This window comes from Terrapene carolina, unplaced genomic scaffold (assembly GCF_002925995.2).
Source record: "Terrapene carolina triunguis isolate 2854851 unplaced genomic scaffold, T_m_triunguis-2.0 Scaffold714, whole genome shotgun sequence".
NCBI lineage: Eukaryota > Metazoa > Chordata > Testudines > Emydidae > Terrapene > Terrapene triunguis.
The window spans coordinates 18,590,007-18,615,069 of record NW_020665065.1 but is presented as its reverse complement, the minus strand read 5'-3'; the positions used below and the strand labels follow the sequence as shown (position 1 = coordinate 18,615,069).

The 25,063-nt window shown below is 54.5% G+C and overlaps 1 protein-coding gene across 1 annotated transcript in view; it reads left to right on the top strand.

The window, feature by feature from the left end:
- Positions 1–25,063, top strand: part of EPHA8 (EPH receptor A8) — an 86,898-nt gene that overhangs the window by 8,754 nt on the left and 53,081 nt on the right. Inside the window, 1 exon segment of the mRNA XM_029913573.1 lies at positions 15,537–16,200. Within this exon segment, the coding sequence (XP_029769433.1) occupies positions 15,537–16,200 (664 nt within the window).

Sequence of the window (25,063 nt, the reverse complement as noted above, 5' to 3'; positions counted from 1 at the left end):
CCTGAACCCCCACCTCGCTCCTCCCATTCCCCTGAGGCCCCGCCCCCACACCGCCCCTTCTTCCTGAGGCCCCACCCCCATGCCACCCATTCCCCCAAGATCCCGCCCTCACTCTGCCCCTTCTCCCCAAGCCCCCTGCTCCCTCCCCCCGTGACTTGCCCTTATGGCAAAAAGTGAGAGGGGCCTGGCCCCCTGGCTCCCTCTGTTCCGGCGCTCCAGTCCTAAACCCATTTGTTGCTTTGGATAAACAGTTTCACTTCCTGTGATTCCTGTTCCATATTTGCCACTTAAAATATCCTTTGAAGATTGTGCCCTCGCGACGATTTCTCCATTGACCAGTGAACGTTACCCCAAATGGGCATCTTATTACCCTCTGTCCAACAGCCTGTGCTCTGGATCCAGGTCTGTCCTGGCTGGTGAGGGTCAGCGGGGGGAGCTGGGTCTGATGCTGGTGGGGATTGTCAACGCCTGACCATAGGGAGGCCAGCCACTGTGTCCAGAGAATGACGCTTGTCGCACTGATGATCTGGCTTGCTACTGCCCCGTGTGCAGTCTTGCAGTTTTGGTTCGGAGTGTACAGAAGGTTGTGGCACAACAATTTTCAGACCAACTTGATGCCTCTGGCAGTCTCGAGTGCTGGCTGTGTGCTTTCAGGGCTGGGTACTGCACTGGTGGCCTTGGCAGGCCTTCCCCTCCTGGCGATAGTGTGGGCACACAGTCATAACCCAGTATTACTACCTCAGCTGCCTTCAGCCCTGGGAGTGGCCAAAGCAGCACATTATCACCGGGCGGCGTGGGGCAGGGCTCCTCCTCCCCGAGGGTGTTCTCGTGTGGAGCTCCACGGCATGCCCCCCCCCCCAGTGTGTATGGGGCTGCTGGAAGGGCTCACAATGCGATATGCCTGCAGAATGCTGATGGCACCCAACTCTCCATCACTGCCTCGCCCAGCCCAGCCAGAACGCCTAACGCCGGGCACACGGTGAGACTGGCACACAGGTGAGAGCTGGTTGGCTGAGGTCAATCTAGGTAAGATAGCGGCTCGTGGCTGGGGAGCAAGCAGCAGATAGCTGAGGCTTGTGTCTGTCCCCCAGGCTGGGGCTGCTGGGAACCACTGCCATGCAGAAGCACTGTCTGGGTGGCTTTCTACCATCCACGCAGGGCTAGGCGGTTGCAGCCATTTCTTTCAGATACAGCCCTTACTGCATGGTCCATGCTTTCGCCACCTCTTGCGTAGACGCTGCACGGGGCTCTGCAGGGGGCTGCACTCCAAGGGTCTGACTCCACAGCCGCTGGGAGGGTGACACGCATCCTCTAGCTGTGCTCCGGCCTGCACCTGAAAAGAGCAGTGTGACTGCAATGGCACGGGCGGCTCGGGCTAGCCACCCATGAAACATACCCCGGGGTCAGGTGGGATTGTATTCGAGCCGCTAGCCCGAGCCGCCCACGTCACCGGGGTCCCACGGTTATCTTTAGGTGCTGGCTCCAGCAGAGCTAGCAGGTATTCAGCTCCCAGCAGCTGTGTAGATGGACCCCGTGGCGACCTGGAAACAGAAGCAGGTGCGGAATGCTGCAGCTTCTTTATGGAGCAGTGTGTCTCGGCGGGAGCCCGTGCCACCGTGCCAGCTCCAGCATCCATGTGGTGCTGGGTCGTGGGGTAGGGGGAGGGGCTGCGGGGGCAGCTGTTTGCCTGGGGAAGGGGAATATTGTCACACTGGGATTTTACTGAGCCTGGTTGTTTTTGGCAAAGGCGCCTTGAGCTCAGGCTCCTCTCTGAGAAGCTACCTAACTAAAGAAAGCCCCTGCTCTCCCCCCTAGGGCTGGCTGCCCGTGGTCCTGGCCTGAATGACCAGGCTTCAGGGTGTTAATTGCCTTGGCTGGAGGGTCACCCTGAAGGCATCTCAGCCTGCATGGAAGATGCAGGACTCCTCTAATGCTGAGCCTTCATTCCCAGCATTAATTCTGTCCCGTGTGAAATACGGCTCACGGCCAGACTAATCTGTCACAGACACCTCCTGTCGAGGGACGGAATTTCCCACGCTGGCTTCCTCCATCAAGAGACAGCCCGTCTCATCCCTCACCCCCCAAGCCACGTCCCCCAGGGCGCTCGTTGCCTCCCTCTGCTCCCAGCAGGGCCGTGCTCTAAGCCTGCTGCCAGGTGCGCTGGTGGGTTTCCCTCGGCACGGGGACCTGGTGGCTATGAATGTGCTCTGCTTGCATGTTCCTGTGGCACTACAAGGGGCGCCATCGGCCGTGGGCACAGGGGAAGGATAACCCAAAACTAGCATCATCTATCAGGTTCTGCCTAATTACAGGGCGGAAGCTCCATGAGATGCCCCAGGGGACCGTGGCAGCCTGGCAGCAATGGCATTTGCCTGGTGGAAGTGCAGTTCCTCAGTGCTGTGTGCCTCTACTTCCCTGGGCACCTGTTCAGACCCCTCCAGGCCGCCTGCCCCGCTGCATCTCCCACGGCTCTCCTATCCTCCACGTCCTGGTTCAGCCCAGCAGACTGGCTCGGAAAGGCAGCTTAGGCCAGTCCGTGTTTATGTGCATTGCGCTTTACCCAGTTTGAAACAGCTTGTTACTTTTTACGCTCCCCCCCCAAAACACTGGCTGGTGTCTCCTGAGCAAGAGGAAACGAAACACACCCGGATCTTCTGGGCCCAGCCAGGTTGAAACTCTGATGAATCTGGAAAGGCAATTTTTTAAAATGTCATCGCTTCAAAGCACTGTAATGTTTACCTGACTTCCCAGGAAAACTCTCCTCAGGGATGACCTGCGCCGTGCCGAATTTCACGAAGATCATTGTCTTCTGAGGGAAGTCAAGGGGTTGTGAAAACGAGGCTTTGTTTTTCTTTACTGTTCAATGTGGTCTTGGTGTCATGGCAGCCTTGGCTTCCCCCATCACTGCTCTCTGCAAACAGTGCCTGCCTCTAGGCTGGGATGGACCAGCAAGCACCAGTGGGGATGGTGTGTGTTCTCATGTGGACCGTTGTCTGTTAGAAGCAGGACCAAAGAGTCTAACAACCATATTTCCAGGAGGCCCCTAGCAGGCTGTAGCTGCAGATGGTGATAACTTTCAGTCATCACTGCCCTAGATTGGATTTGGACTGGCAGCCTCAAGAGACCTCCTCCCTCGCTTTCAGCTGCAGCAGGGAAGACGAGGCACTGGTGGGTTGCTCTGTCTGAGCTCACAGAGCAGAGGTGCCGGGACCTGGAAGCACAAACCCAACCGCCTGTGTGCGCTCGGGCTGGGCGCCCTGGTTTAACGTTTCCTCTCTCTGGGGGATTAGCAGGTGCATAATTGGCTGTAATCGCCATGCCAGGGCTTAATTACACCGACCGTCACCCTCCATCTCAGTGACACATGCAGGGGGAGGAAGGGTCAGTGGGGGCAGCCCTGTCCCCGCAGGCTTCCGCGCCTCTCAATTAAAACTTCAAAGCGCTCCCGAGAGATTCCTGGCCAGCTCCCTCCCTGGAACCGTTCCCTTCACGCTGACAATTAACTCTTCTCAGTGCCATCAAACAGCCCCACTTCCCCCGTCTCGCCCTGCCCTTTGCCAGCCCCTGCCACAAAGCGCCCCAGTGCCCGCCTCCCCTGCGCCCGCATGGCCCGTGACCCGTCGGATCAGAGAGAGCCCGATCGGCCCCTCTGCAAATTGCTTTTCGACTGACTAATTAAAACGCTGATGAGATGAGTCAACATATTATTAATAATTATTGTATCGTCTCCTTTGATTTACAAAGTCAAACAGGAAATGATTTTGTTCAGACACCGAGTATCTAAAGAGGCTGAATGATTCCTGCAATGCTAATTACGAAGGGAGCGCCTGGAGCACCAATGGCACAGCCCCCCGCCGCTCCCCGTGAGCTCCCCTGCACCTCCACCAGGACACTGCAGCCTCCTCCCTCCTGCCCTGCTCAGTCCCAGGGGACAGAAAGGACCAAGCCACTTGTATGGACGGGACAATGCAAAGAAGATGATGTCATGCCAGAGGGGTGTGACTATGCTAATAGCTGTGTTAAATCCCTAAGCATGTCCAGTGGGCTCTAGATACTTCCAGAAGCCTTAGCCAGGCCTCCAACCAGACTGAAAAACTGCCCCTTCACTAGTGAACAAAGGGCCACCCTCTCTCGCACTGCTGGTGTGGCCAGTGCTGGTTCTCGTGTAACTCGCAGTCAGTGGTTGATGTGGGACTCTCTCTGTCATGGCAGCCAAAGCATTTTCAACGCCTGTCTCAGGACCCCGCCTGACCCCACCCCCTCTCACAGCCCCACACCTGGACGCACACACACGTGGACATGCGGCGGGGCAGTCTCACCGCACACCAACACGGACGCGTTTGCCTTTGTGAAGGCTCTTGGCTCTGAGAAGAGCTGCCCGCCTGCTTCCCGTCAGTCAGGGGAGGAGAACTGAGGGGCAGCTTGCTCTAGTGGTGAGAGCAGGAGGGGCAGGGTAGATCCCCAGCTTTACCATTCACCAGGTGGCCTTGGGCGAGATGCTCAACTCTTCATGCCTCGTCTCTCCTCTCTGCACAATGGGGCTAATAATACAGACCTGTCCCACAGGGGGCAATTTGTGAGGGTCAGTCACTCAGTGATTGACAAGTGTTGTGAGATCCTGGATAAGTATCCTGGTTATTGTCATCTGCTTGTTAATGAGGATCCTGGCAACGGCTCTGTGAACGCGGACTCCGTTGGAGATCTGGCTGCAGAGCCTGGTTTGTAATCTCTCTGTCTCTCTGTCTGTCTGTCTGGGTAACGGTCAGTTGCCTGCAGTGTGTTGCTCAGAAGAAATCGCTGCTTGTTTTCCAGACTGATTTCCTGGTAAGTGGCAGGTGCCTCGCTCTCTGTCACTCTCAGTTTAACTGTGTGGCTGCTTTGCTATGAACGCAGCCCATGAACAACAACAAAACCCCAAACCAGCTTGTCCTCGCTCTGGAATAATCCAAAAAATATCCAGTGGAATTGCACCAAATTTGCTTAAACAACCAGCTGAGACACACGCCACAGGAGAAGCTGCCTATAGTGTTTGTGTGTTACTGATGAAAGTTTCCTGCTGGTGAAGCACCAGCGGGGTGGCCGGGGGCTGATCTCCTGCATCGAGGGAGCAGTCACTGCACAGACAGCAGGAGCGTCTGGCTCACTACCCCGCTAAAGACCTCTCCCACTTCTGGCTTGGCCTCTCTCCCGAGCCTGCTGCCAGGGAAGTCAATGAGCTATTGGGACCTGAACCCTCCCACCAGACAGCCAGTCAATGGCAACAGCTCTTGGGTCAGAGTGAGCCAGGCTGGCTCTTTTTCTACAAGGCATTTGTACCATCACATGAGAGGCGAGGTGCTCCCTACCCCATGGCCAACCCCTCCGCTAGCCTGGGTGCTGTTGGCTTGGAGAGTTCACAGCTCTGGAAGGCATGGGCGTAGAACGGAGACGCTTTGCGGCCTACAAGGACAGTGGCCATTGTCAGGCAGCCTTTGAATGCAGGAACCCCCATCTGCATTATTTGTAACTGCCTAGCACAGAACGTGGGGGGGGGCCCCCCCAAGCCATGGGTCTGCAGCAGAGTCTCAGGCAACTGTGCTGTAGGAATAGCGAGGCTTTTACAGCTGCCAGGAACCCCCTTGGCCTGCTGTGAGATTTCCGGGGGTTCCTCCGGCAGGTCAGGGCTCTGCCTGCATGAATATTGGCACTGAGAGCAGAGGACAGAACAAGCCACAGTGCAGTTAATATTCATTTAAAAATGGGTACGTCAGGAGGAGCGGAGCCTTTGAAAATAAAGATTTAAACAAGATAAAAGCACTTACTGCTAATTTCCCGGACGCTGGTCACTACCAGCAGTTAACGGCCTGAGGTAAAGCTCAGGGTATTTAACTGCCTAACAAATCCCTTGTTAGCCATCACAGTGACTGGTTTCATGGGGATTGTCGTTATTAAAAACCCCATTTAATGCTTTATTGCTACAATAATGTGGGTTTTTTTCCCTCTTCCACTTGACAGTGCTGGGTGGCTTCTGGGAAGGAATCGCGGCTCAGTTCCCATCGGGGAAGAGCTCAGGACGTTTCTGGGGGCAGTGGCATCTCTACTGTGCTGGCAGGACCAGCAGTGAAAGGCTCTGTGGGCGTGATCATAGGCCTGGAGTCCCCTGGCTTGGCACAGCCAGGGAATGGGAGCCGTTTGGGGGATTGTCATGGAAAATAGCAAGGCTGAGGCTCTTTCATGGAGCCAGGCTTTTCGCCTTGTGTGTTCGTTCCCTACGACTTCCCCTCCTCCTCCTCGTCCCCCTCCGTTGCACCGCGCAGGCCCTGGGGAGATTTCGGAGCCCTTGCTCAGCCGCACAGCTATCTGCTGTTTGCATCTTTTCCCTTTTATAATCTGGTATTTCTTTTTTTATAACTTGTGTTGACTTTAATTTAAACTATTAAAGGAGCCCCTGAATGCAGATGGAATCGCGCTCCCTCCCCCCGCCGCGCACTCGCCGCGCTAATTATGATGTCCTCATTTTCGTCTCGCTAGGGGATCTTATCACGGTGACGGGGGACGAGCTGAGCTGCGTTTAATAAAAGCCACTTCAAACCAGCAGCCAGGAGCAGGCCGAGGCGAGCGCGGCTGGAGAGGCCAGGTGCACGCACAGCGCCCTCGTTATTGAACTGATCCTTCTCCCCTCCTCCTCAGGCCCCCGCTCAACGGCAGCTCTGCCAGTCTCTCCTGGGAAGGGCAACTAGCCATGAGGCCCTATAATTGCAGTAAAAGAGCGAAACCCTTAAAGTCACAGAGCTGCCTAATCCCTGACCCTGCGTGCTGAATCTCTACACACACAGGACGAGAGCTTGTCCCATGCTGGTGGCCCAGGGACCTAGTGAGAGTCGCAGGTTGATGCGGGATCACTCTTCAGGCAGGACACACTCGGGGTTGTTAATAAAAGACCTCGCTTTGATATAGTTCTTTTAATCAGTGGCACCAGCTTCCCAGCAGTCGATCGGACACTTGGTTTGGACAAGCTCTCAGTAGCCTTTGCTAGAGCGAGCTATCAGGGATGGGAACGACCTCTCCAAATCATTCCTTCCGACCGGAGGGAATATTCCCAGGGAATCCCAAGTGATGGGACATCCACCACTCCCCATGGGGGTCTGGTCTGCGTCCCAGCAGAGAGACAGCACCTCCTCTGTTACTATGAATTCTTTGTATTACTGTAGCACGCAGGCGCCCCAGTCATGGCCCATCCGGCATGGTGTATGAAAACAGGAGAAAAAGATGGCCCCCGCCCCAATCTAAATAGCCATTGAATGCAGCGAGCCCCTTGGAGTTTGATGAGTTGCTGTTTCCAGATGCTGAGCCTCAGAGCGCTTCCCCCTTCGCGGTGTTGACCGCCCGCAGCGCCTGCAGAGGTGCAGCGCAAAGCCGTTCCCGCCCACTGTGTCCCTCGCAGCGAAGGTAGTCCGGGCTCTGGCTGTATTGCCCATCATAAGTAGAGGGAGCAACTGACCCGCCCAGCATCGTACCTGTCCCCATCCCCAACAGCTCGGCGTCATGGAGGATGGGACCTGGGAGCCACGCCCTGTGCCCGGCATGTTTACTCAGCGCAGCGGATAATGGTGACGACTGGCTGCTCTCTAGCATCCGAGGAGCTCAAAGTGCTTGGGAAACCCTGGAGGAGCTACGCCACCGCCCTCCCCGCGAGGCAGGGAAGGGTTTTGCAGAGGGGAAAACCAAGGCACAGAGAGATACATGAGTCGCCAAGGCATAGGCGCTGACTCCGTGGGTACTCCAGGCTGGAGCACCACTGGGGAAAAAGTGGTGGGAGGTCAGCAGCCCCCCTATCAGCGCCCCCTCCTTCCCCCAGAGCCTCCCACCCACCGGTCAGCCCCACTGATCAGCGCCTCCTCCTCCCTCCCTGTACCTCCCACCTGCCGCAATCTGCTGTTTCGCGGCATGCAGGAGGCTCTGGGGGGGAGGGGGGAAGAGTGAGGATGCGGCACGCTCGGGGGAGGGGTGGGGCGAGGGCGGGGAGAGGTGGGGGTGGGGCAAGGGCGCGAAGAGGCAGGGTGGGGAGTTGGGGGAAGTGGGGGCGGGGCCTGGGGCAGAGCACCCCCCAGCACATTGGAAAGTCGGCGCCTGTGCACCCAGGGGGGCTGTGGCTGTGCGCCCCCTGTTTCAGACCCTGGAGTGGAGGCCAGGCTGACAGGACCCCTCTCCTGCCACCCCTCCTGGCGAATCCCCCCAGGGGCTCCGGGCCTTGCTGGAGCTGCAGTGTGATCCCAGTGACCCTGGCCCTGGAGGGCTAGTCCAGAGAGGATGGGCCTGCGCTGCCTGTGACAGGCAGGACTGGACTGACTCATTCTGTTACCTGTCAGTATCTCTCAGTGTGTGCCGCCTGCAGCCAGGCCCATGCTCATTCCATGGCTCCACACGTTAGGCTGGAGAAGGCTTTGCTCGAGAAGCCCCTTGCAGTCTGCGCACGGAGGCGGCGCAGCGAGTGGCATGCTGGGTCAGGCGCACTGGTTGCCACCCCAGAGGCAAGCGATGCACATTAGCAGAGCCCTGAGAAAGGAAACGTATTTACATCACGGAGAGGAGGCTGGGGCAGCCCAGAGTCGCTGCTTTGCGCTCCAGTTCTAAGATAGGGCAGACTCGAAGAGCTCTGCTACCCCAGCCTCCCTGCCTGCTGCTCCCCACAAACGTCCCAGGCCCCCGACCCGCCTCCGCTTTCCAGTAGCAGCCTGTGTGTCAAGGGTGAGAACTCTGCTCAGGAGCCGTCAGACCCCTGCCAAGGGAGGAGGGAGCGAGGCGTGGGGATGGCCAGACTGGGAAGGTCATGGGCCTGCTGGTCGGCAAGCACCATGTCATGTTGAGTGCCAGCCTGCAATGCAGAGAATGAGCCACGTAGCTCTGAGAGCCAAGCCCTGGTGCCGAGGCAGAGGCCGCACAGGAGAGGCCCTGTGGAGGTAGGGCAAGGTCTGACCCCACAGATGTGGCCTTATCAGAGGGCTAGGGGCAAAGAGCAAGCAAAGAACATCTGAAAAGCAGGAAGGTCTCCTGCAGGTTTGACCTTGGGTTGAGGCCAGCCAGGGGACAGGCTGGGCTAACAACATAACCCCCAGCCACCTGCGTAGTGGCCGCCCGCCTGAGCATGCCCGAGAGGCGCTCAGCAGTAATGGAGAGAGGCCTTGCCATCAGGCATGGGCAGGGGTGGCTCGGGCGTGGCGCAAGGAGGGTGAATGTATGTGACCCAGGAAACTCTTAGTGCCAACGGGCAAGGGGCACAGAGGGTGCAGAGAGGGGTAACAGGGATCTTCTGGGTCTGGTATACACAATCCAAGAAGTGTCATGGGAGGTGTCAACTGAAAGCCAGTGTCACACTGGTCATCAAAATCATGGCAAGATGCATGTATGGATGTTATAAGTAGTGATGTACGTAGGCTGAATGTTATGTTCGTAAGGTCTGTGCCTAGGGACAGGTCACCAGGTTTGCTATCAGACAAGACGTGTTTCTCTAGCTGGCTGTTTACATGTACATTAAGTATTGCACGGGTCACAGTCATCTCCACTCACCAGTCTGAACAAAATGCTAACAAAGGGTTGTGAAAACTTCAAAGCGAGAAAAGTAACAGGGCAGCAAGCAGTGGTGGGGGGACGTTACCCTATCTGGAGGGGCACATCAAAGGTTTTGTCAAGTATATTTAGGGAACAAAGAAGACACGCTGGCATCCTTCACTGAGTAAGTAAATGGACAGTGAGTTTGCTTCATGAGAAAAGGATCTCAGCCAGGCTTGGGTGAAAACACTGGGGAGAACTTTGGATGAGAGAAGTGTCCGTAGACGGGGGTTAGCCTGCGAGTTAAGTGTAGTTTCTAGGAAACGTGTTACGATTTTGTTTTATATGTAGCCATTTGTTCCCAATATTTTTACTCACTCTCACTTCACTCTCTGGTCTTTGATAATACCCGGATCTGTGTTTTCACTATAAATATATCTCAGTGCTGTGTGTTGCGCACGAGCTGTGTTCTAGGGTAGGACTCTTAGCGGCAGTGTATTGCTCCTTTGGAAACCGCGGGCCTGGTGAGTCTGTGAGTGTTCAGTGGAGAAGGGGCTGGACTCTGGCTCGTCACGTTCCCCAGAGAGCCCTGTTCTTTGCTTGCCCGGAGCCCCAGCTCCCAGTGACACCTCGCAGCAGAGAGCGCACGCGCTGTCTGGTGAGCGCTGGGGGCAGTGAGCCATCCTGGTGCTGCACCCCATGGCACTGACAGTGGGGTGGGCAGGCGCCTTTTCCAGCACGCAATTGCAATTAATGTCTCAATGGGCTCAGCAGGGAAAAGACAGAAAACAGATGTTGGTGTCATTTGTGCCCAATTAATTGTGACAATGGCTTTAACGTCCTCCCCCACCCATTTCCCAGCGAGCTGGAGAACGGCTTTCCACTCACTCCAGTGAGGGGACATGCTTGAGAATGAAAAGGCTGAGATTGCAGGAGTGCCCTGTTGTGCTGTAGTGTGATGTGCCACACGCTGCAGTGCTGTGTTGTGTTGTGCTATAGTGTAACGTGCCACACCCTCCAGTGCTGTGTTGTGTTGTGTTGCAGTGTGATGTGCCACACCCTCCAGTGCTGTGTTGTGTTGTGTTGCAGTGTGATGTGCCACACTCTCCAGTGCTGTGTTGTGTTGTGCTATAGCGTAACATGCCACACTCTCCAGTGCTGTGCTGGCCTGTACGCCGTGCCTGGAATCACTCCATGATGCATGTCCTGGCTCCTGTCCCCTCAGCTCCACCCTGGGCCCACTGGGTTTGCTGACTCTTTTTATTGCTTTGGTAGGACAGGGCTGGCAGGGTTGGGGCAAACAGAGGCTGGAAACGTTCACTTACCAACCTTCACTCAGCCCTTTCCCCACCCCAGAGAGAGAACCCGACATTGACACGTTTCTGTTTGTGTGAATAACAACAGCCTGGTCTGGTGCAGTGACACGACCCCTCACTCTTCCCTAGGTGCGGGGTTCGGGGGCTGTTTTCCATGTGTTCATGGCGGATGTGGAGAAGTTCAACTGGCCAGTCTGGAGCATTGGCTTGGGAGCTATTGCATCAGTGAATGAGGCCATCAGAGTCCTGGACCAGGATGATGGAGGAGGGGCTGTAATCATGGGCTGGGTTTGCCGCTTTGTCTCTGTGAGCCATCGATCAATGGGAAGCGGACGTGGTGCCTGGGGCAAAAGGCCAGAGAGGAGATTGGGGTTCCATTTTCCTTTGAGGATTTCCAGCTAGTTCTAGTTACAACCTGCTGAGGCCTTGTCTTCACTGCAGAATTAACTTGAGTGTCGGCCCTGTCCCGTCTCCCGTCCACACACAGACCCTTCACTTGAGTGTGTTGCACCTTTGAGGCTGTTTACGCTGTGCCACAGTGCGGCCCACGGGGGATGTGAACTGCCACGCACACCAGAGTGTTGCACCCGAACCGTCCAGTGTGGATGCTGCTGGCACAAACTAAAAGGTACCTAGTTCACCTTAGCGAACAGGACTGTGTTAACGGAGCTAGGTCCCTTTTCGTTCGTGCAGCAGTGTCCACACGGGGCAGCTAGACTGCACCACTTTGGTGCGCTCTGCAATTCCCTGTGGTGCAGGGTAGAAAAGTTGGCTGCCCTGGCTGGGGGCGCAGGCTCATTGGCTGCTGCCCCAATCGCTCTGTGCAGCTCCAGTGTTGTTTCGCAGTGTGTCCACTCTCACTGGAGCTGGGCTAACTCGAGGGGGGTTAACCTGAATGCAGATAACTCAAGTGAACCCTGCAGTGAAGGCAAAGCCAGGCTGCTCAGCTGTCAGATGTTTGTTTGTTACATTTCACTCCAAGTCCCCAAATGTGCTGAAGATGGAATCCCTACAATTCGGGGTAGCCAGAGGCAGGGGTTATGGACTCTGCAGGAGGGTACGTCGACTGCACTTTACACTGATTGCAGCACAGGTAGGCGTACCCGAGCTAGCGTTAATCTAGCCTGGGTAACAATAGCAGTGAAGTTGCGCTGGCATGGACCCTGCGCAGGCTAGCAAGCTGATGAGCTTGTACGGGGGCAGCTAGCCTGCACCTCTTCACTGCTACCTGGTTACCTAGGTAGGTAGATGAAAGCTAGTAGGGTATGGCTCCCTGTTTTCCAATCACACCGTAAACTGCTGGGTAGACATACCCATTCTCTCTGGTCCTGCACAGTGCTAGGGTCGGAAAGCGGTCCTACTGAGCTGACACATGGCCTTTCTGAATGCCATCCTGGGCATATTGCTAACATGCCTGTCACGTGGTGTCTGTGGGGTGGATGCACAAGATGCCTCAATGCAGCTGTCTAATTTTGGAGATGATTTTTATAGTAAGCAGAAGTTCATTTTTCCAGAGCGAGTGACTAACTTTTCAATTATGCACCAGCATATTTCAATATCCCCTTTGAACTCATTTTCCTTGAGGCCTAATGAATGCAACACACGGGGAGTTCCTCTCTTTTCCAGGCAGGTCTGAGCTCTGGGACAGCAATAGAAAGTTAGGAGACTTTTCCAGAAGTGAGTGCATTTTGGAAGTTGCAGGTCTCCTAAATGGCAGGTCCCATCCACCTTCAAGCTTGTAAGATGCAAAGAGGTTCTCCTCTAGCAGGAGACTAGAGATACAAAATTTCTGCCAGAAAGGAGGTTTGTTTTTGCTGGAGTTAGAGGCAGGAGGAAGCGAGAACTATGGGCTCGTTGTTTCAAATCCATGAAACTATTCCAGTGTCATTTCTTCCCTGCTAACCATGTGCTCACGGATGCGCTGCAGAAGGAGCCAGTGCGACAGGAGCCAACGGGCCTGAGGTCAGCAGGACTAGACAGCATGTTATGGGGTTTGGCAGAGCCGAGTCGAGAGTTCTCAGCTCTAAGTGGCTCCGTGCTTCCAGGGACCAGCATGTCCTGCAGCCTGGGAAAGCAGGGCCCCTGCGGCTGCTTCCAGCATCTGGGGGTGACCGGGCCATTTCGATGGGCTTGGTGTCTGGTTTAAAGGAAAGAGCTTGATCTGAAGTGGGTTGGTGGCAGAGGCCTTGCGGGCAGGGAGAGGCGCACATGGATTCAGGGGTCAGATTCTGAAACACAAGTGACATTTCTAAGGGCTTGGTTCAGATCTGAAAGATCTTTGCTAGTGAAACGTGCTTGCACCATGTGTGTCGTATTGCCCTCTAGCGGCTCCTCCACATACAGGATAACAGCCTACTACTACTGCTACTCTAGTACTCCTTGGACTTTAGTAGCCGAGGTCTCTGCTATGGATCGGAAGGTCCTGGGTTCAAACACTGCTGCTGGGGAGTGTTGTAGTAGTAAAGCCCAGGGGTCATTCCTAGCCCTTGTGCAGCATGTCGCTACGTGAGCAATGCAGGATGCGGTGTGCGGAGGGGTCCCCTGGCAAGCAGCGTGACACTGCGTGATCCGTTGGCCTGCCACTCCCTCATGTTTGCAGTGCGGGTGTGAAGTCGGTGGGATTACCCTGGTGGGAGCACAGTGGAATGAGGCCCATGCTCTCTCTCAGCTGTTGTTGGCGTTGTGTCCGTAATGAGCCATGATTCATCACTGGAATGGGAAACCAGGTTTGTGTCCGGTTAGAGCAGAGCTGTGGGTTTATTTTTGGGTTCTTGCAGAGCTCCTGACAAGATTGGTTTTCCTGCTCTGCATATCTCCGCTGCGGCTGTGATTGGCCGTGGTAGGGCAGCGTCGGCAGATCGTGCTCCGTGGCTGGGCGCAAAGCAAGGGCACATGCCAGCAGGAATAACCAAGCGCCAGGCTCCCACCTACAGCCCCAGTCCCACGTGTCCATGGCGCTCGGGCAGATCTGCCAGACGCCCCAGTGTCCTGACAGAGTCCAGGCCTCCCGTAGCAGGCAAGGTGTGAGCAAGGGCCACGGCTGAGCCCGGGGCCTGCCCCCAGTATCACGCTGCATGTCACGCTCTGGTGGGTCATGTGAAGGGCAAGTACAGCGTCCGGGGCAGGGGCGGCATCATTCCAAAGCTCCAGCCCTCTCCCAGCAGGGTCTGAGCCCTTTCCTGGCTCCCTCCTGCCCTCCCACCCTTCCCCACACAGACACACGGGATCCCTGCCTTTGGGGGATTGGGCCCTTCAGCCCATTGGCTGGGCCCCACTGCTGCACTCTGTGGGGCTTCCGCTTGGGTGGCACCGTGGCATGCGCTGGGACGTCCCTGGGCTGGGGAGAGGGACTAGGGCTCAGGACCAGGGAAGGCAGAAGAATGGGGCTAGTCTGGGTGGAAGGAGAGAGAGGGGAGGAGGACAAGAGAGGGAGGTGGCAAAGCAGGAGACCTGGTAAGTTTGGAGGAGCCCTGGACCAGGCCCCTATGTCCTGGAAAGCCAGGTAAAAGCTCCGCTTGCTCAGGGGTCCCGCACCCCACACCTCGGTGTTGAGCTTGAGCCGCCTGTCCCCCAGGTCTACGCCGGTGAAGCTTTCGTCAGCTGTATTCAGAGCAGTGCTGATGGCTGAGTCTGGGGGATGACTGGTCGGGGAAGCCACCCAAGGAGCAGTGGGCAAGGAAGATACGGGAGAGCCCCAAGGCACCTCTCCGGTGAGGCTGTCACATTGCAGCCGTAGTGTTTGCTAGATGCCAGCAGGACATCTTGTGCTGCCCCTCAGTCTAGGGCCTCTACTAGGCACAGCAAACAAGCCTCAGAGAGGGAGGCTTGAGCAGGGATTATTACTACAGATTTCTTGGAGCCCAAACCTTTGTTTTGTGCCAGGACCTGGCCCCTTCTGCTGGCTCTGGCTGACTTCTGGAACCCCCTCCAAAAAAAGCAACCTGCAATGTGCTCTCGTTAGGGAGGAGAAAAGACAGGGTCGGAGATTGGCCAGAGGCCCCATGTGCCAGCTCCCGGTGCCAGGGACGGGAAGGAAGCTGGGACGGGTGTGTTGGCAGGGAGAGGAGCTTGGCTAATCGATGCAAGAATGCACTTTCCAGTCCCGATGTCACAGGACTCTGCAGGAAAGGTAGCTCGTGCGTTGCTCATTTTTTGCTGTTTGTTGTTTGTCATTCAACAGTCACCTCTTTAAAATGTTTGTCATTCAGTCAGGGAGCAGAAGCTGGGACTGAAGGGACTAAACACACGCCGTTAATAACCGTGTCCAGCTGCAGTGGACAGTTTGTGAGCTTCCCAGAATCTGAGATCTGCTCCCAGGAACTCTGGCCAATCCTCACAAACAGGGAACATGCCCATGGAAATCAGGGTGGGTTCGCCGACAGTTTGCAAACAGCAAAAAGGCTCAAGGAAAGGGGGATTTGTCAGAAACACTCAAGGGATTTAGGAGCACAAATCCCAGCGGCTTTAAATGGGGCTTGTGCACCTAAATCCCATAGACCCGCAAAGTTCCCCCTTAAATTCATAATCAGCTTTATTCACAACAGATAATTCATCCAGCTGCAGTTCTGACCGTTCTGTTGAGGGGGGATGAAGTGCATGTTCACACTCACACCTTTGCCGCCGTCTGAGGGCTGATATCAGTGAATGGCTGACGTACGTGTTCGTACTAACCTCTCCCCCTCTGTCCCGCAGTGGGATTCGATCAATGAAATGGATGAATTTTTCAGCCCTATCCACACCTACCAGGTCTGTAATGTCATGACCCCGAACCAGAACAACTGGCTGCGCAGCAATTGGGTCCAACGGGACGGTGCCCGTCGGGTTTATGCTGAGATCAAGTTCACCCTGCGGGACTGTAACAGTATGCCAGGGGTGCTGGGCACCTGCAAGGAGACGTTCAACCTCTACTACCTGGAGTCTGACCGGGACCTGGGCACCAGCACCCGGGAGAGCCAGTTTGTGAAGATCGATACCATAGCAGCCGACGAGAGCTTCACCAGCGTAGACCTGGGGGTCAGGCGGCTCAAGCTCAACACCGAGGTGCGGGGCGTGGGACCCCTGAGCAAGCGGGGCTTTTACCTGGCTTTCCAGGACATCGGGGCCTGCATTGCCATTGTCTCCGTCCGGGTATACTACAAGAAGTGTCCCGCGATGGTCAGGAACCTGGCGTCCTTCTCCGAGGTGGTGACCGGGGCGGACTCCTCCTCCTTGGTGGAGGTGCGGGGCGAGTGTGTGAGGCACTCTGAGGAGAGAGACACCCCCAAAATGTACTGCAGTGCGGAGGGGGAATGGCTGGTACCCATTGGGAAATGTGTGTGCAGCGCCGGCTACCAAGAGCAGAGGGATTCCTGTGTGGGTAAGTCACTCTTTACCTCCGGATTAGCTCTTAAAGGGGGCCAAGACACCAACAGGTCAGAATGGGCCCTACAATATAGGGGTTGCACAATGAGCTCTCACAGCAGAAATGGTCCCGTGAACATTCTTGTAAATTCCAGTGGGTAAGGGGGGGATTTTATTTATTTTATTTGGTCTTTTATTAACAAGTTGACATTCCCCTGCAGCCTTTGCAATCCAGACATTGCAGCACTGTGCCAGGGCACCGGAACCCGACAGTGACATTGGCTAGAAACTGACCAAACGGAAGGGAAACGTCCTGGTCTGTTTTCCTCTCCGAGCTGAGGCGAACCAGCAGTGTGAACGGCTGAGTGTGTGAGCAGGTCGGAAAGCCGGGGGGGGTTATCCCCATCAGTGTTATTGGTGACACAGGCAAGGAAACCTGCTTTGTAGAAAGCTACGACTTGACGTCGGGCATGTCCCTCCAGCAGCTGAGAACTGCTCCGTGCACTCGCTGGTAGCAGCTCACGGCCAGAGAGAAGAACCCCCCCGCCGCCCCGGCACACCTACGCGCTGCGTCTCTCGCTTCTCTTTGGCAGGGAGTTGACAGCAAAGCGAACAAAAGAGAGACGCTGAGATGTATAAAACAAGGTTATCCCCTTAATCCCATCACCAACCAGAGCTGCCCCTGCAGCCCCCAGGGGTGTAGAGGAGACTTCCCTAAGAGCTCCCCGCCCCCAGAAGGGGTTCATGCTGCCAACTGTATAAACTGTGATAAGGAGTTCCCCGTGTAGCCGGCTGTGCGGCTGGCATGGGGCTTCGTGTGTACAGAACTCCATGCGCTGGGCTCCCCGGGAGGCCCCTCTCTGCAGGTTTGTTTGCTTTTGGTTTCTTCCTGCGAGGTTTTTAGAGGAGCAGAGCTTCGACTCTGCAAACAGGGACACCGGGCTTTGTTTGAATTTAGGGGCCAGGCAAGCGGTGTCGTTCATCTTACAAGACTTGACGCAAGGTTAGAACTTTCAAAGTCACATTGGAAAAGACCCAGGCTCTGGTGAGACCAGTATCTGTCCCGGGGAGTCCAGAGTTCTGCGGAGGTGGGAGAACAGGAAGAATAAGAGCTAATTTCTTAAATTCCTCCTCTCCTCGTGTCTTTGATTTTAGTAAAAACAACAAGGAGTCCTTGTGGCACCTTAGAGACTAACACATTTATTTGGGCATAAGCTTTCGTGGGCTAAAACCCACTTCATCAGATGCATGGAGTGGAAAATACAGTAGTAGGTATATATACACAGCACATGAAAAGATGGGTGTTACCTTACCAAGTGGGGGGTCAGTGATAACGAGGCCAATTCAATTAAGGTGGAAGTGGGCTAGTCTCAACAGTTGACAAGAAGGGGTGAATACCAAGGGAGGAAAAATCACGTTTGTAGTGCTGATGAGGCCAATGTAATCAAGGTGGCCCATTTCAAACAGTTGACAAGAAGGGGTGAGTATCAGGAGGGGGGAATTAGTTTTTGTAGTGACCCAGCCACTCCCAGTCTTTATTCAGGCCTAATTTGATGGTGTCCAGTTTGCAAATTGATTCCAGTTCTGCAGTTTCTCGTTGGAGTCTGTTTTTGAAGGGTTTTTTTTGTTATCCTGGGATACATGCGATCGTTGGCTTAACCCTTTCTCGGGTGTCTCGGGGGAGTTATTGCTGCTAGTGAAGGATTTCTGGTGCTACGGCATGTGTAAAGGGGCGGGAGGGTGGGGGAGGGTAAGGCAGAAGGTCACCTTCGGCTAGGTAACTTGTAACTAACCCTGCTGTTCTTCTCGGAAGTCCATTGTGCAGATCCAGTGTCAGATCCTCCACCCCAGGTGCCCGGGCCCTCAGACAGACCTCTGCCAGGCAATAGCAGTAACAAATCTTTATTTATCTTGGCAAAGCAAAGCGATTAGAGTCATTAGAGCCTCCCTTTCCCCCTAAATCTGTGGTGCTGTGGGCTGCTCTTCTACTGCCTGGTGGCTCTCCACATAAACACACTGCTCCACAGCTGAGCCCGAGTAGTGGCTGGCCCATGCTTCCTGCAGCAAGCCTAGAGGAAAGCTGTGATTGTGTCCAAAGCTGTGATTGTGTCCAAAGTTCCTTGCCTCCTATGGCCTCTTGTGTCTGCCATGTACCCTGAAGTGCTGTGTGGTGCGCTGCAACACGTATGCTATGTGTGTGAGTAGATACAGCTGTGAGGGATCCCCGGGGTGCAACCTGGAACTGCAGCTATGGAAGGGGACTTTCTGGGGTGGTGGGAATCCATCCCCACAAGAGGCAGTAGCTGGGCTGATGGCAGAATTCTTCCATTGACCGAGGAGTGTCCACACCAGGGCTTAGATCTGTTGTACTACATCCCTCAGGGGTGTGAATCTACGTGTTAGGTGTAGACTGGGCCTCGGAACACTGTTAATTAGAGCTGAGGCGGCTTCTAGCTTCGTGTGCCAAGGTTATAAACATGTCACATCTATAGATGTCAGAGCCAGGTATGAGTTCTGCACTGCCTTTATGGCTCCCTTCGCGCCCCCTGGAGAGCTCAAAGGGAAAGGGAATCTCTTTCTTGCAAGCTGCTCTCATGAATAGGAATTGACAGCACTCTCCACTTCTCCGACCCCGGGCTGTCTCTGCCTCTCTGCAGGTGCAGAGTGAGAGGAGCTGTTCTTTAGGAAAAGCTTCCCCCTTTCTCAGTTAGCAAATCGGTCGTGAGCCCATTAAGTTCTTCCAAGCAGGGAGTGTCTGTGTTTGGTCTGTGCGGCAGAGTTATATACAAAACGAGAATGATCCCGATGTCGTTTTTATTTGCTAAACGTCGTGGGCGGATTCTGTTCAGCCTGTGAGCGGTTTGCTCTGACTAGTCACTCTTGGCTGCCTGGAGCAGGCTGACACGCTTTAGCCAGGGCAATACTGAATTGTGATGAACGTGTTGCTGAAGTACATTACACATGGGGATTCAAAAAACCCTGGGCCAGGCTCTCTGCTGGGCCAACTCCATTGAAGCCCCCAGAGTCTGAACATATCAAAGGAACAGAATTCAGTGCTTCTGTCCACAGCTCAGTTGTGCTCTTCCACTACCACCGTCCAGGGCCCGAATTCCATCCCGACCCTGCTGGCCAGAGGAAGTTCTGCTGTTGGACGTTTCTCTCTTAGGAGCTGACCCATCATCATCATGAATGTTAATTAGTATTAGCGGCAGCGCCCACTGCATGCTGGGCACTTTCCAAACCCCGACGTGCGATGCTCAGAGAAACCCACAATCTAATGACAGACGTTTGAGGAAAGGGAATGGGAGTAAGAATAGGCCAATTGGATGCAATGTATACACAGTTGGCTGGATTCTCTGGCGGCAGCACACTACAGAGCAGGGGGGCTGGAACTAGGGGGGCTAGGGGTGCTGCCGCACCCCCTGGTTTAAAGTGGTTTCCATCATATGCAGGGTTTACAGTTTCATTCAATGACTCTCAGCCCCCCACTGTACAAACGCCCCGTTGCAGAGGGATAACGAGGAAGGGCTGGCGGACCAGCCCAGAGTGGTGGTAGCGTGTGCGATGGGTCGGAGAGGGAGCCAGGCTGGAGCACTGGCGGAGCGGAAGGGGCGGGGAGGGGACAACGACAAGGGAGGATGGCGGTGGGGCGGGGGGAGAGCAGTGCTCAGCCTCGAAGTGGCAGGTGGGGCGCCATGGAGGGGAGTGACCAGATCACATCGCCCTGCTGGAGGAACCCACTCCGCGAGACGCTGGCAGAGTTGGTTTTCCTCTGCCGCAGGGACTGGGGCTGGAGGCTGCAGGCCTCACTTCCAGCTCTTGCTGAACGCCCTGCTGGTGTCAGCTGAGGCTCTGGCTCTGAATTATTTTCAACACAAAGGGGAAGTGGGGTGGGACAGTACAAACCGGCTCCCTCCCCAGGGACGAAGCCGGGGAGAGCGGGAGCTGCAGCCTCGGGGTCCTGCGGGAGGGGAAGAACATAGCACCCTGCTGGCGTGGACCAGGCCCCCGCTGCCAGCCGTGGTAAAGCTCCCATTGACTTCAGGGGGGCAGGGCAGGTATGCAGCAGCAAGAGGCATTCGGTGATTCCCTCCAATGAGAGGGCAGATGTGGGTCTTGGCGGCTGTCAGCAGTGTACAGAGGTGCCCGCAGCAAACAGGCCAGATTAACATAAGTGACTTGAGAGACAGAGGCCAAGTCTGGGCTGAGGCCCAGGCTAAAGGGACCCCAAAAGGTGAATGCGGAGGGTAGCAGGGAATAGTGCGTATGAAGTAGCAAGCTGGGTGCCCATCTGCCTCATCCCACACCTGGGCTTGGGGTTCATCGGTCCCCAGCTCCGTGGCTCCAGCCTCCCATCCCCTGGTACTGACAGGCTCAGGAATGCTTTGGCCAGGATCCGTTTTCCGGACCCGTCTTCCGTCACTCTGGCAGGTACTTAGACAAACGGGGGTGGGGGAAAGCACTCCACTCTTCAAACATCTTTAGCTTTGACAAACAAGGCGTCCGCCTGTGAAAGGCAAAAGGAAATTAATCCGGAATCACATTTTAAACACTGCTGTAAAGGCAAAGGATCTCGTCTTTCATTTCTTCTCCCAGCCAAACCGGAATTTCCCTGATATTTATAGAAAGATGATTAGGCCTCCGCAGAGTGATTTATCTCATCTCGGCCCAATGGCAGAGAATGAAAAATCGCTGGGGCGCCAGCCGCTGGGATCTTGCTCTTGTCCGCCTGACAATTAAAACGGCTAATTTCCAATTTCAACAGATCCACTCGGGTTATAAATCTTTCCGGAAAGGCCCTTTTCACTATGAAAAATGAACTCTGCACGTATCCAGCATGCGAATCTTAGATCCAAAGATCTGTATCCGTTTGCTTGTGTGGTGTAAATATATTCCCTGATTACACCCTCCCCCAGGCTGACACTGGTAATGGGGTGATTGACTGGCTGAGTCAGTTATTGCCCGTGTTCTTGTTGCACTAATATTGGGATTTGCTACACGTTCATTACAGCGCTTCCTTATCAGAGTGCCCCGTAGAGGAGCGGACTCACCCCTGCGGCGCCTCCTGCTGGTGACTTCCGGGAATTAGCTCGTTCCAGCTCTGGAGCACCCTCTGCAGGCCGGTGATTCGCCTGTCCTTTGGCCCCCCGTGTCCCTCCCTGGACCCCGGTGCCCTTGTACCTGGGGTGCTGCCCCCTAGCAGTAACCCTTCAGTCTTAGGGTCTCCCCTCCCCAGGGAACCCCCACCCACTATTCACACCTCGCCTCAGTATAAGGCTACTGCCAGTCATCATCTAGCCCCACGCCCTGGGACAGACTGCAGTATCAGCCACTCATCACTGGCAAGGAGGGTTTGGACCTGCTGCCTTGGCCTAGCCCTGGGCTGCCCTCTGCAACTCCTAGTACCCCTTGGCCTTCTGCTAGGCCGCAGCCTGGGGCTTTCCTAGCTGGAGCTCCCCAGCTCCTCAGCCCTGCTCCACTCAGGTACCCTGTCTCTAGCTTCCTGCAGCCAGGCCCTTCTCCCTCTACAGCTAGAGAGAGACCTCTGAGCTCCTGGCTCCCAGCCTTTATATACCGGCCAGCTGTGGCCTGATTGGGGTGTGGCCCAGCTGCAGCCGCTTCCCCAATCAGCCCAGCTTTTAGAGCTGCAGCCCTCTGCAGGGCTGCTTTTAACCCCTGCAGCCCTCTTTCAGGGCTGGTTTCAAGCCCTTCAGGGCAGGAGCGGGTGTCCACCCCGCTACAGCCCCCTTGTGGCACTGTGTGCTGCAGCAGCCCCTCAATCCCGGTTTCCCATCTGATCTTCCGCTGCTCCCCCACCTGCCCTCACCTTCTAGGTTGCAAAGACTCAGCCCTCAGATGAGGTCAGTGACAGGTCTGCCCTCCAGGTGTATTCAAAGTGCACAAGTCTGAAGCAACATAAACAAATTCTTCCCTTAACCCCAGGGAATCTACTAGGCTCCTGCTTTCCTCGCCCCCGGCCTTCTCTCCCACAGTTGCTCTGTGCTTACTCTCCTCCAGCTGAGCAGGGATCTTCTTTTTAAGCCCCTCCCTGGAAGCCTTTCCCTGTTCCAGGTGTCTTAATTTGGGCTAATTGGGCCTTCAGTAGCCCATTAACCTCTCCCTGCCTTGCACAGCGGTTTGGGGGCCCCATGACGCATTCCTCCACTGTGAGCTGCTGAAGATGGGGGTGGTGGGAAGTAATACTGAACTTGGACCTTTCCATCAGATGTCACCCAAAGGTCCTCAGTGTGTCTGAGCAGATTGCAGCTAGCCGAGTAGCCTTGACAGCTGCACCCCGAAGTCTGGTTCCCACGCTCATTGTAAGCTGCCACCATCTCCCTGGTTAGAACCGTGCCGGTGCTAAACCAGATGGGGAGGGCACAAGACTGAGCCCCCCGACCCACCAGCCTGGGCTCCGTCTTACACTGTACTGCTGTGGTAAGCTGCAAAGCCCTCTCTAGCCTGCACTTTCAGCAGCATACATACAGGTAGGGACACACCCAGCTGCAGTTACATGCAGGCTCTCTGATCAGCCCCTGCATAGGAAGGCTACAGCTAGGGCAATGACCAGCTCCTCAGGCACACACATCCTCTGGAGTATAAATCCAAAATTATACTGTTTTGTGCTGCACAGGGAACTGTACAGTGTAAGCTCATAACATTTGCCCCCTCCCTCAATGTGGAGAGGAATATGCAATGGCCTTTTGCCACTGAGTTATGATTCCCACACACTGGTTTAGATAAAGCAAAAATAAGTTTATTAATTATAAAAGATAGATTTTAAGTGTTTATAAGTGATAGCAAACAGATCAAAGCAGATTATCTAGCAAATAAACAAAAAACAAACTAAACTTAATATACTACTGTGATGGGGCAAGGCCAGATGGCTACAGTAAAGTAGTGAGGAACAGGTATGTTAGCCCCAGGCTAAACAAATCCCTGGTACCATGGTAACCAAATGGCAGTTGCTCCAGGTTAATCAAGACACCTGGGGCCAATTAAGCTCCTTCTAGAAGGCAGGAGAGACAGCTAGGTTGATTGGGACACCTGAAGCCAATCAAGGACTGGCTGGAACTAGTTAAAAGCCTCCCAGTTAGTCGGTGTGGTGTGGGGGCCAGGAGCTATGGGTGGGAGCTGTGCTGTTGGAGGACTGAAGTAGTATGAAGCCATACCAGGTGCAAGGAAGGAGGCCCTGAGGTAATTGTGAAGAAGATACTGAGTGGGGGCTGCTGTGGAGAAGTAGCCCAGGGAATTGTACATGCCCTATTTCCAAAAAGTCAGCTTCCATAGCTGCTAAGTTTAGGGTCCCTGGGCTGGAGCCTGGAGTAGAGGGCAGGCCCGGGCTCCCCCCCTCCCCTCCCTGATTAATCACTGATACTGGGACACAACAGACACTGTGTGTGGGAGGGTTTCTCCTCACCTCCCTTGCTGGCTTCTGATGAAAATGGCTTAGTAGACTGTGACCCTTGCCTCTAGAGAGAGAAGGGCTACGTGGAGGGTCACAGTGAGCCTCTGAGGCTAGCAAAATCTGTCAGGAAATGCAGGACCCACGGAGTCAAGGACAGAACTTTGTCACACTACATAGATCAGATATGAACAGCAGATTCTCACCCTAGGAGATGATACGAGCAGGCTGCAGATTCTTAAGGGGAAGCTGCACTTGCTTATAGCTTGGAATCCCCAGGTGTTCACAGGCTAAAAATCCCTTTAGCTTGGGACCAGCACATCCCCCAGTTCAGTCTTTGTTCCTCAGGTGTTTCCAGGTGTGGTGTTGTAGGGAGAGTGAGGTACCATCACGATGTCATTTCCCCCTTTTATATCTTCTTCCCACTTGCTGGAAAGCTCTTTTGCTGTGCCCTGGGTCAAACAGTTCCCACTACGTAGTGCTATCTCTGAGAGGTTTCTATTGCACACAGTTCCTGGGGTAATCCTGGTGCTTGTGTGCGTTTCCTCAATAAACCATTAACATTGTTTGGCCTTTTTACTGTTGTACCGGAAAGGCTGCTTGTGGGTGTATTCAACCTCACAATATGTTTCAGTAACACATACATAGCCAAACTTCATAACTTCACATTTGATGATAGAACATACAAGCCAATGAGATATTAATGTCTAGCAGATCAAGACTTTTAGAATGATACCTAACAAGCCATACTTTATGCAAAACATATCCTAATTATATGACAGTGGTGAATAAGGGGGTGCCAGCGTGTCACAATAGCCTTAAAAATATGGCATAGTTTACAAAATATAATGACCCAAAGCAAACCCGAACTCTGGTGTAAAAGCTTGATACAAGAAAGCAACTTCCTAGCACTTGCTGATTTCTGTTTCTACATCGGTGCCTGGAAAGGCGTGGGGGGCAGTGTGGGATTGTGGGAGAAGCATGTTAACTGGATCTTTCTACTCTAATAAGAACATACTAGTTCTTGAGAAGGACATGGAGTGGCAAGGGGAACAGGGAGGACTCTCTAGATTGCAGGCATCCTCGCACAGAGAGGTGTTACTCCATATCTGTGAAGGCGGCAGAATCTGGCCGGAAGTTACTGGCTTCAGTATCATATTGCAGGAACTGATTTCACTTTCATCCATTCCCATTGTGCTGCTTTTTAATGTCACTGATTCCCCGTGTCATCTGTCTAAGGGACGGGGCAGACAGGAGACCATTTATCATTGCACATACCTCACCTCTATTGCCTTTTACTATTCCCTGTTCCCAAACTAACTGGTTAAGTTCTGTTTCATTTACCTTGTATTTAAGTCCACCTCCACTGTGTGCTAATCATTTCTGTTGCCTTTCTCTTGACCTCTCCATTTTCTGGTCTGATGTTTCTCAAGATGAGGAATCCGAAGCTGATCGCGATGTTCAAGGTAACATC